Source organism: Centruroides sculpturatus, unplaced genomic scaffold (assembly GCF_000671375.1).
Source record: "Centruroides sculpturatus isolate CEXI.00-Female unplaced genomic scaffold, Cexi_2.0 scaffold82, whole genome shotgun sequence".
NCBI classification, from domain to species: domain Eukaryota; kingdom Metazoa; phylum Arthropoda; class Arachnida; order Scorpiones; family Buthidae; genus Centruroides; species Centruroides sculpturatus.
The window spans coordinates 439,444-458,328 of record NW_019384498.1 but is presented as its reverse complement, the minus strand read 5'-3'; the positions used below and the strand labels follow the sequence as shown (position 1 = coordinate 458,328).

At 32.0% G+C, this 18,885-nt stretch overlaps 2 protein-coding genes across 9 annotated transcripts in view; one reads left to right on the top strand and one right to left on the bottom strand.

Annotated features, from left to right (window-relative positions):
* The window catches only part of LOC111621976 (rRNA methyltransferase 2, mitochondrial-like), a 44,786-nt gene extending 35,494 nt beyond the window's left edge, over nucleotides 1-9,292 (top strand). For 6 of the 8 annotated variants that reach the window (XM_023364259.1, XM_023364263.1, XM_023364261.1 and 3 more), the window contains 2 exons: nucleotides 7,637-8,060; nucleotides 8,190-9,292. In XM_023364259.1, coding sequence (XP_023220027.1) covers nucleotides 7,637-8,060; nucleotides 8,190-8,256 — 491 coding nt within the window. In that variant the 3' untranslated portion in view covers nucleotides 8,257-9,292. Of the gene's footprint in view, nucleotides 1-7,636; nucleotides 8,112-8,189 lie in introns of all 8 variants that reach the window. The other 2 variants (XM_023364264.1, XM_023364258.1) reach the window with 2 other exon arrangements.
* Nucleotides 9,293-13,854: 4,562 nt separating this feature from the next.
* Nucleotides 13,855-18,885, bottom strand: part of LOC111621977 (M-phase phosphoprotein 6-like) — an 18,970-nt gene continuing 13,939 nt past the window's right edge. Inside the window, exon 5 of the mRNA XM_023364265.1 lies at nucleotides 13,855-14,302. Within this exon, the coding sequence (XP_023220033.1) occupies nucleotides 14,281-14,302 (22 nt within the window). The 3' untranslated portion in view covers nucleotides 13,855-14,280. The remainder of the gene's footprint in view (nucleotides 14,303-18,885) is intronic.

The following is an 18,885-nucleotide window of genomic DNA, read 5'->3' as shown; positions in this document are numbered from 1 at the left end:
GAATCAATATGGAGAGGATGAAATATTTTGATTCAGACATTATGAGACTTTACTTAAAGATAAAAATATTGATAATTTAATAAGACAACAAAATTTACAAACTCAACCTTCTATATATATATATATATATATATATAATTTCGTGGAGAGAGAGATCACATTTCATTCGAAATCATACTACCTCAAAATATATTCTTCTTAATTTCCAGATCGCTGCGAATGTTCTTATCTTTGGTTAATTCTTCGGCGGCACTTCAATAAACATTTTCTTCTACTTAGTAACTGTTGTATACAAATGTTGTGATGATGGTGGTGTAGAATGTTTTCGTTTAGACAGTCAACAAGAACATAGTACACGCTTCCTTTCTAACAATAACAACACAAAAAATCACTTTAATATCTCCAAATCAGTGAGTGACTCTCTGGCACTCCACCATTTTTTGATAGTTACAATACTGGACCAGCCACACAGCTACTCACTTTTTTTAGCTCCCTGGTCAGTACACACACTCTCTCACTCTACACACCCCTAACTAGCCGGGACAATCTCCCCACATTCCAGGGGACACCGTCACCTCACCCACCCGACACGTGTGACCAAGCAGTGGACTGTCCATCACCACCTGCCGACATCCACACACCTGACACGTCTCACACATGTTACACTGAACTTAACAGTAACTTAATAACAAACTTTGTATGAACTTCGGAGTCGATTATGGGCGTTGGCCGTGGGGAGATGATATGGAATATGTCCTTCTCTTATGGAATTTTGTGGTATACTCCCTGAATGATACTAAAGAATTCCCTTTTTTGATGTTTTTCTCCAATCAGAAAATTGTATTATTCCCATGTGTTTAGGAAGAGTGGGGGTTTACAGAGGGGTAACTGGACTGTATGTGACTCAAAATTTATGAAGTTAAGGGAAAACAAAAAGGATGTCAAACTTCTGTTGAGAAGGAAGTGACTTTTACCAGTTTCCTTCATTTTTAACTTAAAATTCTTTCATTTAAATCAGAAATATTATTTCTAACATTTATGGATTTGACATAAATTTTCAATTAATAAAAGGGGGATGTTCAGAATCTCACACAATTATATCTGCTATTTGTCTTAAAATAAATATATTTAACTTATCAATGTCCACAGTATTTGCTTTTACACTCATAATATAATCAAAAATCTCTTTAGGAGAAGTCTCTTCCAAAACAAAAGAATCAACCATACCACATGAAGAGGAATGTGAGAAAAAATTATTTTTTAATGTTGATGTGACAAAGCCTCCCATCTGTCTCTATATAGTGTTCAGCAAAAATATTACTTATTTTTTCTTCATTTTGAAAAAGTTTACCATTATGTTTCAACTGATTAATTTGTGTATCATCCTGTGTTTTAACTACTTCGATAGATAGACGTTTAATCTCTTGCCAAAATTCTGTAGAGGAACATATATTAGAGAATTGTCTGTCATAGTAATCTTCCGCCTCTTGCCTAATTTTATTTCTAATATCCTTGGATAGCCCCCTCAATTCCATTAATATTTTTGCATGTAGATCTCCTAAAATACAACACTTGTTTAATTGTTTAAACCTCATCTTCTGGCTAATTAACTTTATAGTATCACTTGAAATAATTTTTGCCAAAAATGCCTTTCGCTTTATCTTTGTTTTCTTATTTAGTGTTACAGTAGAGCGTCGATTTTCCGAAAGTCAATCATCCGAAAGATTTTCAGTCGGCAAATTTAAATTTTCGCCAGTGCTGTGGCGCTTCAATCTTTGGCTGTGTCTTGGGCTACTCAAATATTTTACGTTTTTGATACTAAATTAACNACTTGTGACTCCTGGATAAAAGGTGTATAATTAAAACCAAACCAAAGAATGAAAACAAATGAAACTAAAATGAATTAAAAATAAAAAATTAAGTAAATTAAAATGAACGCTATTAAAATGGGGTAAAAGTGGTTACCTAAGTTACTTATGTCTGTCTGAGATATATCAAATTCAGTTTGATTATATTTTGAGATGAGAAATTTATATTTGTAACTATTCTATTTACTATAAATAAAACTAGCACATTAAATATGATTTTGATATAAAAAATTTACCATATTTATCTGATGAGATTTATTGACATTTTAAGATGATTTCATTATTGGAAATAGAAGTCTCTTTTACTTTTTATTCCTCTCTTGTTTATCCTATATCTTGACTCATTCAATTTATGACAAGTTGTATTGTCTGTATTTTTTCTTTAGTAAAATATTTTAAACACATTTTAGTAGAAGTTTATAATCTTTTACTTGAAATGCCCTAATATCATACTCAAATTTATAATAGATTACACTGTTTTGAATTTAATTGTATTATGTAGAAAGTTGTTTAATAATCACTATACAATATATAAAATGTATGTAATATAATGTATATCTATATATTATATTCATCATCATCATTAACCCTGGGCTCATTGCCTGTTGGTGTCTGATGCCTTTTCCACTAATTTCTTTCATTTCTCTCTTTCCATTGCTGATTTTCTCAATTCCTGTACATTCACTCCACACCATTTCTTCACATCATCAATTCATTCTCTATATGGTCTGCCTCTTTTGTTGGATCCATCCATAATACCATACATTAAAGTCTTAATTTTTCAGTTTTCATTCATTCTTCAGATGTGTCCAAACAGTTGAAGTTTTCATTGTATAATATTTTTGTAAGAGATTCTTTTTTATATATATCCTATTATAAAGTTCTTCATTTGTGAATTTCTGCATCCATCCTATTTGTAAGGTATTTCTGTAACAGTGTCTTTCAAATGCTAATATTTTTCTTTCCATATCTTTTGTTATTACCCATGTCTCACAGGCATACAGCACGCAGGAGAAGATGTAGGTGTTCAATACTTTTAATTTTGTCTGCAAACTAATTGCTTTTCTTTTCCAGATTTTGTCCATTGCTTTCAAATTTGTTTTTGCCTTGGCTATTCTAATTGCTATTTCTTTTTTGCAATCCAGATTACAGGCAAGTTTGCTTCCTAAATATGTAAAGTGCTCTACATTTTCAATTTCTTTCCTATCTACTAGGAAGTTTCTTGTCATGTTGTTATCACCAAATATCATTGTCTTACTTGTTAGTTTTTTTGCTATTGATAGTCAGTTCATATCTTTTTCCTTCTTCATTAAGCAGATGTAATGTTTTATCTAGTTGTTCTTCACTTTCTTCAATGATAACTATATCATCTACAAATCTCAGGTTACTGAATTTTACACCATGAACTGATGTTCCCTGCATCTCTTGCATCATCTTATCCATGACTCTTTCTAAGAGACTTATGAAGATAGCTTGGGATATGTGATCTCCCTGTCTGATGCCTCTTTTTGGTTTGAACCAATTTCTTAGCTCCCCACACAATCTCACAGCTGCTTCTGCATTATCATTAATATAACTTAGCAGGTTTATTAGTTTATGATTCATTCCATAAGATTTTAGCACTGCCAAGGTGGCTTTTTGGTCTATGCTGTCTTCTGAAAGTCCACAAAGCAGGAATAGATGTTTTTCTGCTTTCTTCTTGCCTTTTCAACTAATAGCCATAATGCTAGTATCTTTGTGGTGATTTCTAGTAACCGTGAACAAATCAAAAGGCGAGATAAGATTAACAAGAACATTTATTAACTTGCACACATCCGATTTGGATCTTACACAAAAGACATCTGTTATCATGAACAATTGACGAAATAAAAGTATACAGTTATCAGATAATAGACAAGGACTCAGTTTGTAAACAATTTACCTTTTGTTATACAACTGACAATGTTATCTTTCAAATTATAAACACACTTGATCCCGAGCGGTCTTTTGATGGTCAGACATACAAAAAATGAAAAGATGACGCTTAACTTAAGCGTGGTTTACAAAACAAATATGATTAATCTTAACAATCTGCTGCGTTGTACTTCTGTCTTTCCTGAAACCTGCCTGTTCATCTGCTAAGTGTTCTTCCATCAAACTACTTACTCTCTCCTTTAAGATCATCATCTGAATTTTTCCTATGTGGCTTGTTAGGGCAATCATTCTATAATTTTTGCACTCTAACCTATTGCCTTTCTTATGTATTGTCACCAATACTGATTTTGCCTATTCTTTAGGTATCTTGACTTGTTTCCCATATCTCATTGCACATTTGGTGTATCTCATCAATTAAGCTTTCTCCTCCATGCTTAATCATTCCTCCTGTGATTTTGTCATGTCTGGGACTCTTATTGTCTTTTAACTGTTTCACTGCCCTTTCAACTTCCTCCCTCATAATATCATTTTCATTTTCAACACTTGGTGGTGATATCTTCCTTCATTCATCTACTAGATTTTCTAATACCTCTGTATCTAACATTTCCTTGTATATTTCAGAGCAATAACTTGTCCACCTCTGTAGGACTTCTACCCTGTCCACTAAAAACCTCTTCCTTCTCATCTTTGATTGCCATTTGCTTTGGTTTCCATTTCTGATCATCTTATATACTTCTCTAGTCTTACATTCTCCATAATATTTTTCTATGTTTCTACACTGATTCTTTAGCCATTTCACTTTATCCATCCTAACTGCTTTTTTCACTTCATTGCACTTTACCTTACTGTTTTTCCAATTCTTCAGAAATGTCTCTTCTAAGCCTAAGAACTCTTTTCTCTTGGACAAGCTTTAGGGTTTCTTGTGTGATCCATTTGTTGATATTTTTCTCTTCTGGTAGGGTCTGCTCAATTGCTTTTCTTATTGCCTTTGTTATTTCTTCCACTCTTGTGTCTAGCTCTTCCATCTTGCCTAGGGTTTTTATCTTCTTCTTAGGTGTATTTCTATATATGCTCCCTATTTTCTCATTTTTTAGCTTTGAAATGTCTCTTCTTTTGGAAATGTGCATTAAATTTCCTCTTCAGTTTTTTCTTTATGTTTGCAATGACTAAGCTGTGATCAGAATTTATGTCAGCTCCCTGAAAGGTTCAATGCTGTTGAACTGATGTTGACCATTGAATCAAACTTATATCAATCATGTTTCTTGTTATTCCATCACTTGATCTCCATATCCATTTTCTACAGTTCTTTTGCTGGAATTTGGTGTTGCATATCATTAAATCTTGATCTAGGGCAGTGTTTCTCAACGGGGGCGATATCACCCCCATGTGGGCGTTTTTCCATGTTGAGGGGGCTATTAGTAACAATTTATATTTTGGGGACGAAAACAATTTTCTGGGCGATATAGTAAAACATTATATTAAGAATAATTAGATATTTTATTCGTTATATTGTACAATAATCAAACAAATAACATTATACTAGTGACTAGTCTATTCAATGCAGTATGAATTTGGCGTTAGCCTTGGCCCTCAGCATCGGAATTTTGGAGTGAAGGGGGCGATACTACGTAACGGTTTTATTGAAGGGGGCGACGATTCATTAGAGGTTGAGAAACGCTGATCTAGGGCAAATTCAAGCAGTCTTTCCCCTCGTTCATTCCTTCCTCCATATCCATACTTACCCATTACTCTTTCCAAACCTTCATTATTATTTCCAATCTTAGCATTCCAGTCACTTCCAATGATGATCACATCTCTCAGCGGTGTTTTCTCTATTATCATGCTTAGATCTTTATAGAAAAGTTCACAATCTCCTCTTCACTGCTATCTGAGGTAGGTGCATATACCTGTATTACTGATATATTAAATGGCTTTGCTTCAAACCTTGTCATCATCAATCTTGCACTATCCTATCAATCAATATCCTAACAATGCTACTTATGCTCTTTTACTAAGCAGAAATCCAACACCAGCTTCATGTCTTGTGTCATTTCTCAACTAGATGACTTCACCACCATTCAATTCTCCCGATGTCGTCCAATGTATTTCTGCTAAGCCTAATATGTTGCATTGATATCTCTCCATTTCCTTCCGAAAAAGCTCTAGTTTTCCAGGTGACTACAACATTCTGACAGTCCAAGTTCCTACTGAAAGGACTCTCATTGCTGGGTGAAGCTTTCTTTTCTTTTTTTTTTGATAGCCAATTTTTCGACCCAACTGCTTGGTTGGTGTCACAGACCTTGTTTTCCAGGCGACACCTGAGCCAGCATTTTTTATCTTTTGCTTGTATTGACATCAGATTTCATTAGTATTGTTGTTTTATAGTTAGTGCATCGACACACATCAATCCTTTTTCCAGGCTTGGGACTGGCATATTTTCTCTAGAGATTGCATAGCAGAGTTATATATTATATTAAACACACACACACACACCTATATATATATATATAGATAGATAGATAGATAAGTATTGCCAAACTAAATGAAGAAAATTACCCATATTGCATTCAAAAATTACCTGAAAGTATCCATGTTTACTTGTTCTCTTCTGTAGGAAATCATTTATGAATAATGTGCTTTGTGTATTCCTTAGATTGTTTCTCTTATGGCTTCTATGTCTCCCAGTTTCAGCTGTGCCATTTCACATCTTACCTTCATGGATGTAGTGCAGACCCATCATCATTGATAAATCTAATAAAAGCACTAAAGTAAAAATGATTTCTTTATGGATTATAAAGGTTACAATGTATGTGAATCCATAAAGGAATAATTTTTAATTAGATACATTTTGGACTTATGTGCATTGTAATCTTTATAATTATAATATTCCAGTTCATTTAATAATGTTGTGTATGTTTATATGCAACGTATTACACTGGTTATTACACCATCATGTTATTGAAAGTGCAAATGATTGAAGATTGCAAAACATGGATTTAACTTCAGTGCAATAACAAACTATTAAGATATTAAAACTTAAAATTAAAATTTCTGAAATTACCCACCATAATTGAAAATATCCAAAAATTGGGAAATTACTTGCACATTGGCAACCTTGATATACAGTATATGTTGATCAAAAAATAGGTTGTTTTGTAAATTACCGTATTTACTCGTGTATATGACAAGGTGTTACTTTAAAAATCAAAATAAAGAAAATTAGATTTATTAATACAGTTTTAATTTTATTTCATTTGATTTCAAATAAAATATTATCAAATGCACACATTGTCCTGCAAACATTACTAGCATTTTAAACTTTAAGAATAATTTTGTAAAAATCGACAACATAACCTTTTTTGCCAATTCTTAACAGTGGAATCCACTCTCCATTGATTACACTTACAAGTTTCTCTGAATTCTGTTTTCTGATAATCATCTGTTTTCATGTGGGAATGGATTAAAAATTATATTGGGCTTCTGTGTGATTTTGGAATTCAATTCAAAACCTTTGCTTTCCTGAATGTTATTTGTCTTTACTCCTGACAATACACAAGAACAATTCAAATGACCTAAATAAAGTACTTTTGTTTTTAAACACTAGAGGGTGAGTATCTGGTAAAAAATTTGAATACACAGTTATTATTATTGCAAAAACGCAAAGAATCCTTCACTTGCACATCTAGGACGACCTAGGTTTTTGAAGCATTGAAAAATGAATAAAAATCTTGTCTTATATGCAAGTAAATACAGTACATTGATTTATATAATGATATTAATAAAAAGATATAAATTATATAAATGAACAAACATGATTACATTATTATTATTATTATTATTTTTTTTTTTTTCAGAAAATCATACTGAAGGAAAAGTAATTGCTTTAGATATTATTCATGTTGCACCAATAGATGGAGTAACAATTTTACAAGAAGCTGATTTTAAAAATCCTTCTACACAGAAAAAAGTAATAGATATACTTGATGGATCTAATGCTGATATTGTTTTAAGTGATATGGCACCTAGAGCATCAGGCATAAAAGAATTAGATGTAACTAATATTATATCACTTGCTTATACTGTATTACAGTTTTCTATACGAATATTATCTATAGGTGGTACTATACTTTGCAAAGTATGGGATGGAGATAGTGTAAATGATCTTGAAATGAACATGAAGAAATTTTTCAGTTCAGTGAAGCGGATTAAACCTCCTGCTAGTCGTATGGATTCTGCAGAATTGTTTTTATTAGGAAAAGATTTTAAAGGAATTAAAAAGTAATTTGCACTTGTAAAGCAAATTTTATATAAATAATTTACAATATTTAGGTATAAATTTTTTTGGATTATAGTACTTTTTATTTACTCTTTCTTACCTATGGGTACTAAGATGGCCTTTTTTTTCAGGCTCATTGTAGGTTTGGCCAGGCCAAGTCCACAATGGGAAAGCCAGATGGTGAGGGATGGGGCCTGACATATCCAGGACAGACCCAAAAAATTTCTGGAATTTTTAAACTGCCTGGATTTGAGTAATAGATGATGCCTTAGCCATCTCAGCCATCTGCCAATTGAACATAAAACAGACAATAATGATTATAGGTTGTCAGTTATTAACCTGTTGAGAATAGTGCATAACTTTCTGGGGAGTTTGAACCCAGATCACCTTTCTAATGGATTGTTCATGAGACATATTAGAGTTTATGGAAAAAATATGGCAGATATAGCCATGTCATCTACTGTACGTATATAATCTCATTGATTTCAAATCAGAGAGTTAATGAATATTGTATATAATGTAAATACTGTACTTCTGGTACATAATTCTGTGATGATGGTAATTTAAATATGTACAGTCAACTACTAATTTAGAAAGATAGTGGAGGGTTCATAGACTGTGGTATTTTGAATTTCATGGTAAGTTTGCAAATTACTTGAAAATAACTATGAGCACAATAATAGACACTGCTATATTTCAACAAGCTAAATAAAGTAAAATGCACAGTATAACATGAAAAATATAACTCATTACCAATCACAAAGACTACTCATTTAAAAACTATATATTTATATTTTTTTTATTTAACCAAACGACCCTATGACCATTGGCCTTTTTCAAGGATAAAAAAAAAAAACTAAAGATACAGACATTTACATAATATACAATCAACAAAACAATAAAAAGAACAGAGAAAAGAAAAAAAATAATAATAAAATAAAAATACACACAACTAATCACAGCTCAATTTTTTTACAGCCCATTTAAATTACCTGTAAGTACTCAAATCTTTGTATTCTTCTTTTAAAGCATTCCAGTTATATATAAGTTGATAGATTGTCTCATCCTTAACTTTTGGTAGAATCAAATTATTTTTCCATTGATAGTTGTAGTTAGAAGGCCTAAGGCAGGCATGGCCAACATATCGCCTGTCTAATGAATTTATGCGGCCCACAATTAATCCTTCAATATTAGCTACTTAAGTCCGAATATGTTGATGAAAAATTCTGATACCGAAAGAAAGAAAGAAAAAAAAAAAAAAAAAAGAAAGTTGTTTATGCTCTACTCGATAAACCGTGTAACAAAGTTACGTCTTGGCATGTTTGTATTGGTAGGGGTTACCTTTTTCCGTGCCCTTTCACGAGAATTAGCTGGGATTTCTAGCGAGAAATAAGCAAGAAGGGAGCTCATAAGGGTCACCTTCGTCAATGAAAGCGGTCCGAGCTCTTCAATGAATAGCCTTTTGTAAACGGAAAGAAGCAATTGGTTATCCGGGATTTTTACTATAGAAAAATGGGAGGAAGTTTGTAAAACGTATATGTATTTTTAGAGGGGGTGAAGTCTGATCGAAGATACACTCTCCACTCAAGTAGAACAATAGAAAATAGGGAATAAATCGGGAATGGACGTTTTTTTTTCTTTTTTTTAGTGTTTTCTTTGTTTTTTTTTAAATTCATAAGCCGAACCTGTACGATTTTTGCTTTATTCAGACGTAGTGAATGGGGGTAAGAATGATGAGAGAGGCTAGCCACATTCTCCTGCCTGCTAAAGCAAGCAAGTGTCGGTATCGATTGATGCAGTCGCTGTTTGTTTTCATTCAAAGCCCCTCTAGTAACTGACTTTACCATTTGGTGCCATAGCCAAGGAATTCTTTTATAAATTTAAAGCAATTACTCTCATTAGAAAAGGGGAAGTAGAGAATTTCAGAAAGGGCCCAATTGCCATTATAAAAGGATGTATAAAAAAGGGGTGTGTGTTTGTGTGTGTATGTGGAAGAGTTTTGTGTTTGCCATTTTTTTTTTCTTTTCTTAACACTTCAACATGTCGTAAAAGATAATACAAACGAGGTGCTGATGTTGATGTTTGGTGGCCGACTCGCAGGTGAGGTTAGTACAAAAAAAAGGTCAACCTCGAGTCGAAAATTTCCTACTCAACGATGCTTGTCCCTCGTTGTAAAGGAAAGCGTTATCTTTATTGGTGTCGTGGAAAAAAAAAATCCCCAAGAAAGCTGACTACTAGGCAAAACGATGTGCAGTTAAAGTAAATTTTTATGGTGCTAAGTTAGAGTAGAAAATATTTTCTACAACATTAAAACTCAACTTGCCTTGTTATGATAATAACTACTCTAGATTTTTCTTTAAGACACTAAAAAGATAATTTCTTTATAATCAAGAAGGAATATACCGAGCTGTTGAACTCTTTAAGCAACCCCAGAGTGGCCTTTATTGTAAGAGATCTTAGAAATAGAAACAATGTTAAGTGCCGGATGAAAACTTTTCGGTGTCTCCTTACCTATTCTTATCACCTAAAGAGTTCTATATGGGGTTAAATATAGTCTACGATATTTAGAGCCTTCTCGAAAACTAAACAAAGAAGGTCAAAATGTTCGACTGTAAACACTTGTTTCTCTTTCTTCGAGTGGTGTTTGAGGCCTTCTTTGAGAATTTAAACAATGAAGAAGGCCTTTTTCTTTGTTTAAAAGTCTCAAAGTCTTCTTTGAGAGAGATACAGAAATATAGACAATAAGCAAACCCTGTAGAATCTTAAAATATTGATGCTTTAAACTAGTGCCTTGTTTAAAACAGTAGAAACAAAGAAGAATCTTTTGTCTGGAGTATTGCGTATTACCTCGAAAAGTCTAAAAATATTTAGGGCCTTTACGAAATCTTTAAACACTCGTTGTATAGACGTAAACAATGCAGCAAGCTTCCACACGCCATGATTTATGCCACTGTAAATATTCCCGAGTGTTTGGAGTTAATATTTTTATCACTTTCTAAACAATTTTCTTCCATAATCCGTGGGGTGTTTGGCCAAGTTTACGCACACGAGTAGTAATAATTCGAGGGTCTGGAGAGGGGGGTATATTAGTAAAGTTTCGGTTGATTGTATCAGGGGAGGTACCTTTCATTGATGCATTGTCGATGAGATGGTTAGATTTGCTTATGGAGGCGGCTTAATTACAACCATCTACCCTCTGGGTATAATGATGTACAGAATCACTGGTTTGAAACATTACCTGCTATTAAAGAACATTTGCTTATATTTGTACGTAAATTTACATATCTGGAGTAAGAATTCGTTAAATGATGCAGAACCGGGAGCAAAGATAAAAGCTGTCTTTTGCATATCTGCAAATGTAAAGAATGGAGTGTTAATGTCATTAGGCATGGAATGGAGAGAACGCATTAAGTACAACAATGGATAAAGATAGAAGAAGAAGTATAAAAAAAAACTTCTCCTTGTCAATAAAATGCTTCTGATTACATTGTCATAAGTGATGTTAGTGTAAGTAACGTTTTTTAATCACCTATTTAGAAAACGTCGATAAAAATGTAGTCAATTTTCTATTGTGTCCTACACCCTTCTGTGGTTAAGGTACACTGTACCTACCCTCCCCCCACCTCGACGTATCGATGTAATAGTATATAATTTCAATAAAATAACAATTAAAGGTTAATCTTCATATATCTTTGACCATTTTGGAAGCGAAAAAAAAGGATGATAAATCGTCAAACGATCATCATTCGCTCGCTTTACTTCGTCTGACATCAGGTATGGTCGCAGACAATGACGATGGTTGTTGAGTTGCCTGCAGTCAAGAAAGGCTGACCTTTCTCCATTTCATCAAGGTCGCTTGTTTGCTTCTCCTTTGTCTGTCCATCTTTAACTTCTATGGTATTAACAGTATATTTACAGCACATTCTACTCGATTATTATGCAAAAATAAATCAAACTACTATCGACTAAACTTATTAAAAGTCGTACCGGGTCTTATTCTGCTTTGTAATTTGTCGTCATCAAGTAGTAGCAGAACACCTCAACGACATATTTGTTTAACTTATCTACCCTATCATTTGTAACTTACCGATACAACTCCATTCGAAGCTGCACTACTACAGACAGAAAAACTAATCACTTTAGCCATATAATATCATATTACGTATCCAAATCTGGGGGGTGACGATGATACTTGCCAGATTAGCTGACTCATACAAAGATTACGATGCTACTATAGTAACAAATGACCAAAGATTTTGACAGATATTTTTGAATTATGGTAGAAATTGATTTATCAAATCGATTGATGCGTTTTTGAACTGTTGCCTCTTCTCCCCATTATCCTCCGCAGATTCCTCCTCCATTTTCTTCTCTCTCTCTCTCTCTCTCTCACTTCTCTACCCCCCTTTCTCCATGATTTTTCAAGCTATTAAATAAAAGGTATATCAATTATTTTCTTCCCAGTAAATTGTATAAATTTTAATTATCATAAATTAATTCATTCGAGATTTATTCCAGAGTCTCTCAGCAATTAAGCTTTCAAAGATTGTGAAATGTGCCACCCTCCGGGGGATCCCTCTTGCTTACTTTCGTTTCCTACACTCAAAATAATGTTGGATAATAGAAAACAATAGACAAAAGATAGAGATAATGGAAGAAAAACCTTACCAAAAAGAAAGAAAAAAAAAATCTCTACAGTTTACGTTCTAGTGTGGATTTTTACTTGAAAATTCGCTAAACACAATGGACAGTCAAGTCGCTTCTACCCTCGGAAGTGTGGCGTAATTGAAAGTGAATTTGTAAAAGCAAGCCCGGTGCTCTGTTTTTAATAAAATACTTTTAAAGATTTCATTACGTCAACCCCTTTCATCATCACGTGACGAGTTTGTCCCTCTCACTCCCTACAGAGTTTGGAATTTAACTTGTAAACCGCTTCCCACACTTTATTATAGTAGTTGAATGTTACTTTATTTGGATTTAATTTTCTTTAATGTGAATATATCATTGTTTAGATTATTCTTTTCTACATTTTTTTTCTTTCTTTTATTTGTATTTTTATAAAAATTTCTCCACACCGAAGCTAATTAAGATGCTGTAAATTTGCAATAGGTTGGTGATGCGGGAGAGGTTTTTTCATGTTGAATAATACTTTCGTATGAATAATAATACGTTTTGATGCTAAATTTAGTGTATTTTTAGTTTAATTTTCTATCTTTTTACCTCTAAAATAGTCGAAATATTTAAAAAATAAGTAGGCCTACGTTAAACAATAATTTATTTTAATTTTAGGAGGCTCTAAAAATAATTTTTTTTTTATCTTAATAAGGCGATGAAACCTCACTTGAACAAGCCTTGGTTTCCTCAGAGCTTCATTCAACCTCAAAAATATTAGCTTGTTGTTAAAAACCTCAGTAAATTAAGGCTTTTTGAGTAAAGTTTACCTTACTAAAAATCATAGAACAAATCTTTTACAGTGAAGTTTTCTCACCTCATTGAACGAGCCTCATTTCAACTGTATTTAGAATAAGGTTTGCAAAGAATTCCTATTATTTAAATGAATTACGAAGGAATTTCCCTGTTGAGGAANGCTATGTCTTGGGCTACTCAAATATTTTACGTTTTTGATACTAAATTAACATCTGAAGTATAATTTTTTATTATTTTTATATTTTTCAATATATTTATTTTGTTTGTACAAAATAAAAAAATAATTTTTAATGATACAATAGTCTTTGTTAGGCTTAACATTGACGAAAATTCAACGCGAAGCGACACGCAATGGAGAAAAATTTCAACATTGGATACGTTAAACTATTTTTTCATACATAAATCAGTTATCCGGACAACCCCAGTCCCCAATTGATTCGGAAAATCGACGCTCTACTGTATTATAGGAAAGTGTTTATCAATCAAAATCTGCAGGATAACCTGAAAGTAATCTGCCAATTGGTCAACAGAAAGATCTGTGGAATAATAGTAATTCCAAGCAAAACAAGCTGACAGTGCATTACGTAAAAGATGTATTGATGAATTATTTATTTTCCTACGTGTTTTTAGCGATTTACCACCCATTTCCATATCTTTCCTAGGAAGAAAGAAAACTATTGGTGTATGATCCGACAATAAGTCCTGATGAATTAAAAATTCTGACTCACTTATATTGGTTAACCCGAAGTCAATCAAGAGTGAGTGTCTTTATCAGATCTGGTCAGTTGCCTCTGATCAACCAAAAGTGATAAATTTTCTGAAAAACAAAAGTTTAACAAGTTACAAGTACTTACTGAAGAGTCTTTAAGTAAATCTATATTAAAATTGCTGATAATAAGTAATTTATAATTTCTTAATTTAGTAATTTTAAAATGCTTCAAACTACATCGAAAAATAAACTGTAGTTTGAAGCCAGAGATCGATAAATAATTACAATCAGAACTTTATTAATAGAAATTGTCATCACATCTATGTACTCTTTAGTAAATGTCAAATCAGGTATATAAATCAAATCCTTATTTATAAACAAAACTATATCTCTATGATGGTTTGGTTGTCTTTTGATTTTTTCCATATTAAAATTATTCATTTTAAACGGAGGATGAGTTTCATTAGTCCATGTTTCAGAAAAAGCCAGTATACCAAACTTACAATCATAACCAGAAATAATGTGATTTATCTCCTGATATTTGTTATTTAAGCATCTTACATTACTATAAAATATATAGAGTCCATCCCTTTCAAAGTTAGCTATTATGTTTTAATAGAACCTCCATCATGAAATAAACTCTCAATATACTCTAACGTAAACGCTCGTAAAGATGGAGAAGTTGCATTAATCTTTATGTAAATTATACCAGTTTTGGTCCAAGTATTTAGTATTTTCCTCTCCTCCTTTAAAACTAGTTTTATAAAAAAAGATTTCTATCATATGGTGTAAGATGATCATTTATATAAATTTCATATTCTTCATTAATTATATTACATGCACTTGAGGTAATTTTTAGTTTATTCTCTTTAATTTTATCAATAATTTTTTTGCTTCGTAGTAGTAATAGCTAATTTCGCTATAATCAACTTTAACTTGCGTGACAATGAATTTCTTTCACTTGAAAGAGACCTAGGCCTATAGGCATTTATAATAGATAATTTATCAAATGTATTATCCACAAATGTCATAACTTTTTTAAATGAAAATTTAATTGATATTGTTTATAAAGTAGGAAGTCCAACACTTTCTAAACTTGAATTATTAACATCTTGCTCCATAGACCTTAATTTTTCATGTATATTACTTTAAATAAAGATCATGATTATAGTAATTAATTATACAATAATTATGTTACATAACTATGAAAATTATAGAAATACAGTACATTAACATAAAAAATCAACACTTTACTAAATTTAATGACTACACATGCATCATTGAGAACAAAATGACTCTTGCACATGCATTCATGCTGTCACCAACCATGATAAACCTATTCCCACTAAATCAGGAGTTGACGATATTTATAATTCATCATCAATTTAAAAATTTATTTGTATAATTTAAAAATCTTCATAAAAATTATTTAAAAAAAAAAAAAAAAATGTAAATGTTCGTTTGTTCAAAATATTAAATCTCCAAAAGTTCTTCACCGATTGCTTTGAAATTTTGACACACTGTTGCATTCGGATACGCACGTTTTTATATTATATAGATGTCAAAATCCCCCCACGGGAGAGGGACAAAATTAAGGCTTACTGCAAATAACTGGTTTTCTATTATACTATTTTACATGCAGTTTTTTGCATTTTAATACGGTACATCAAGAGAATGTACACTAAGACAGGATTTTTTGAAATTCCCCCATGGAGTGTGTTATACATTTATAATAGATACATTTTGAGCTACAGCAACGTGGCCGGGTACAGCTAGTTTAAAATAAAATTATATATTTTCAGTTTAAATTAATATTACTAATAAACTACTACATAACAACAATTATAATAAAACTTTATTATTTTTTTTATTTACATCTTAAAAAATTGTTTATGAAAAATGTAGTTTCATAAGAAGCAGAGGTAAATAATAAAACTACCAACATTTGTCTCAATTTTTTCAATTAACATTTTTATAAATATCTATCTAAAAATTTAATTACTAATCATTAGGTTTATGAAATTTTTTCTTTGGATTTTTGGAAACAGATNATTTCACATTCATAAAAGTTTTGATCGTTGCTTACAAAAAACTGATCCAAGTGATTTTTGACATTGTCATTTCAAGTAAATGTCTTACAGTTAAAAAAAATTTGTATAGACCGGAACAAGTAATAATCTCAGTGTGCTCCATCTGGCGAATATGGTTGGTGTCATAGCATGTCCCATCTAAGTTATAACAGTTTCTGACCAGTTACCAAACTTGTGTGAAATTTGACATTATTGTGGTAAAACACTACACCTGTTTTGTTGATCAATTCTGGCCACACTTTCTGTTTGATGATAATACTCAATTTGTTTACTCAATAGCAGTACACTTTTCAATCAATTGTCAAATTTGTCTGGTAAAAGCCCCCAAAAAAAAAATTTCCTTAAAATCTCCACCAAAGAGAGCATCTCTCTTTAAGAATATGTGGAACCTATATATCGAGCTTTGAAACGAAACCAATTTGTTTCAAGTAATCATAAACAGTTCAATTTGACAAATTTAATCTCTTAGTGATTTCACGTGTTGTTATTCGGCAGTTTGCTTCAATCAGTACCTTTATTTTGTTTTTATTGGCTTCAACTGGCCATCCAGAACGTGGTTCATCTTCAATATTGAAATTGCCAGAACGAAATTTTGTAAACCAGTTTTGGCACTATCTTTCTCTCAACACATCATCTGCATACATGTACCACAATTTTTTTCTTGCTTGAACAGCATTTTGATTTTTTTGGTAATAAAAAAGCAAAATATGCCAAAAATGATGCTTTCGATCTTCCATATTTGATGGGACACAAAAAATAAACAATTGCACAGAATCAAACAAAATTTTTTACAAATAAGCCTTAAAATGCTAGCTATCAAAATATATAATGATAATACGGTTTAGAATGAAAATGGCGGGAAAAAACTCATTTTTTCTTTCCCGTGATATATTTTATTGTGGAATGCAGTCCAATCATTTATAATTACAATAATAAAATTTAAAATCAGTGTTTCATAGTTACAGAGTATTTGTAAAGATATGCATGTGTGCGTACCATAGAATTATCAGGGTGGTATTGGTGTTAGTTTGGTGCCCTAACTGTACTTTTGAGTTTGTTATGGTTCAGAAAAGTAATTTTTTACAAGTGAAAATAAGATACAGTGGTGTCTCGAATAATGGATTTTCTGTTTGGCCGTTACGTGATTCAAGCAATGGATTTTCCGTTCGGTAGTTACGTGAGGCGACCAATGGACTTTCTACGAACAAGTGCGAATGATGTTTCCACTCTTTTGCCGTTGCCAATGACAATCTGCTATTTTTATAATATATTAGTATTATTAGAATATATTATCAGTACAGAAGTATATCTGAATATTTGTAGTATATTTGTATATTTGATAATNAAAAAAAAAAAAAAAAAAAAAAAAAAAAAAAAAGGTTAACAACTAACTGTGCGTTTAGAGTTAACGCTCCATTAGAAATGTCTTCAGCACAGTGTAGAATGTTGATAATGTATGATAATGTGAAAAATGTATATGTAATCTCTATGTACAATTTGGTCTCTACGGGGTGACACCACAATGAGATCTCGCACCACCACAAAATCTTCCTAGGGCAGCCTCTGGTTCGGCCCATGAAAAAAGTTTTCTTTCCAATTCGGCCCGGGGGCAAAAACTGTTGGCCACCCCTGGCCTAAAGTATTTATTTAACTCATCACTTATATAAGATTCTTTCTTGCCCACCTTTATTAGCTTAAAACTTTCTAGAAGAACTTGTTTTTTATATAAAGCTTTTATTTTATCAATTTTGGTCTGGTTATAAAAAGAAGTGATAGAAGAATCGTAAGGTAACTTATATAATGCTCTTATAAAGTTGTTTTGTATAACTTGCAACCTAATCAATACAAAAGAGGAATCTGTACCCCATATGGAGATGATATATCGAAGTTTGGGTTCCATGCAAGCATGATATAAATGCAAAACAATCTCAAAATTTAAAAAACTCATTATTCTTTTCAGTATTCCAATAAATCTAGATAAAGACAGTGTTAAATTATTTATATGATTATTCCATCGTAATTTATCATCAATTTCAATACCTAAATATTTTACAGTATTAACTCTATGAATACATTCACTATTTATTTTTACTTGTACACAGTGCGGCAATTATATTCCGGGACTGGATCTATAAAAACGAAACAAAACAATTTTATTCAAATCTTTTTATTAAATTATTCAAAATACTCTCCTCCTGCTTCAATACACTTTTTACATTGATTCAATAGTGATTCAAATGCCTGCTCAAACTCAATTTTCGGTATTGCCTCTAATATGCGCGTAGACTCTCTTTGGATGGTTTCAATATCATTAAAAATGCGTCCTTTCAACTTCATTTTCATTTTTGGAAATAAAGAGAAGTCACATGGTGCTAAATCAGGGGAATATGGCGAATGATTCAACACACAGACTTGATTTCGTGCCAAAAATTGACGAACATACAATGACGTGTGACTCGGTGCATTATCGTGTAACAAACACCAGTCATCAGAATTGCGATATTCTGGTCGAATTCGACGAATTCTTCCCATTAATCGTTGTAAAACTCCCAAGTAGAAAGCAGCAGTAACTGTTTGACCCTGTGGGACGAACTCACGGTG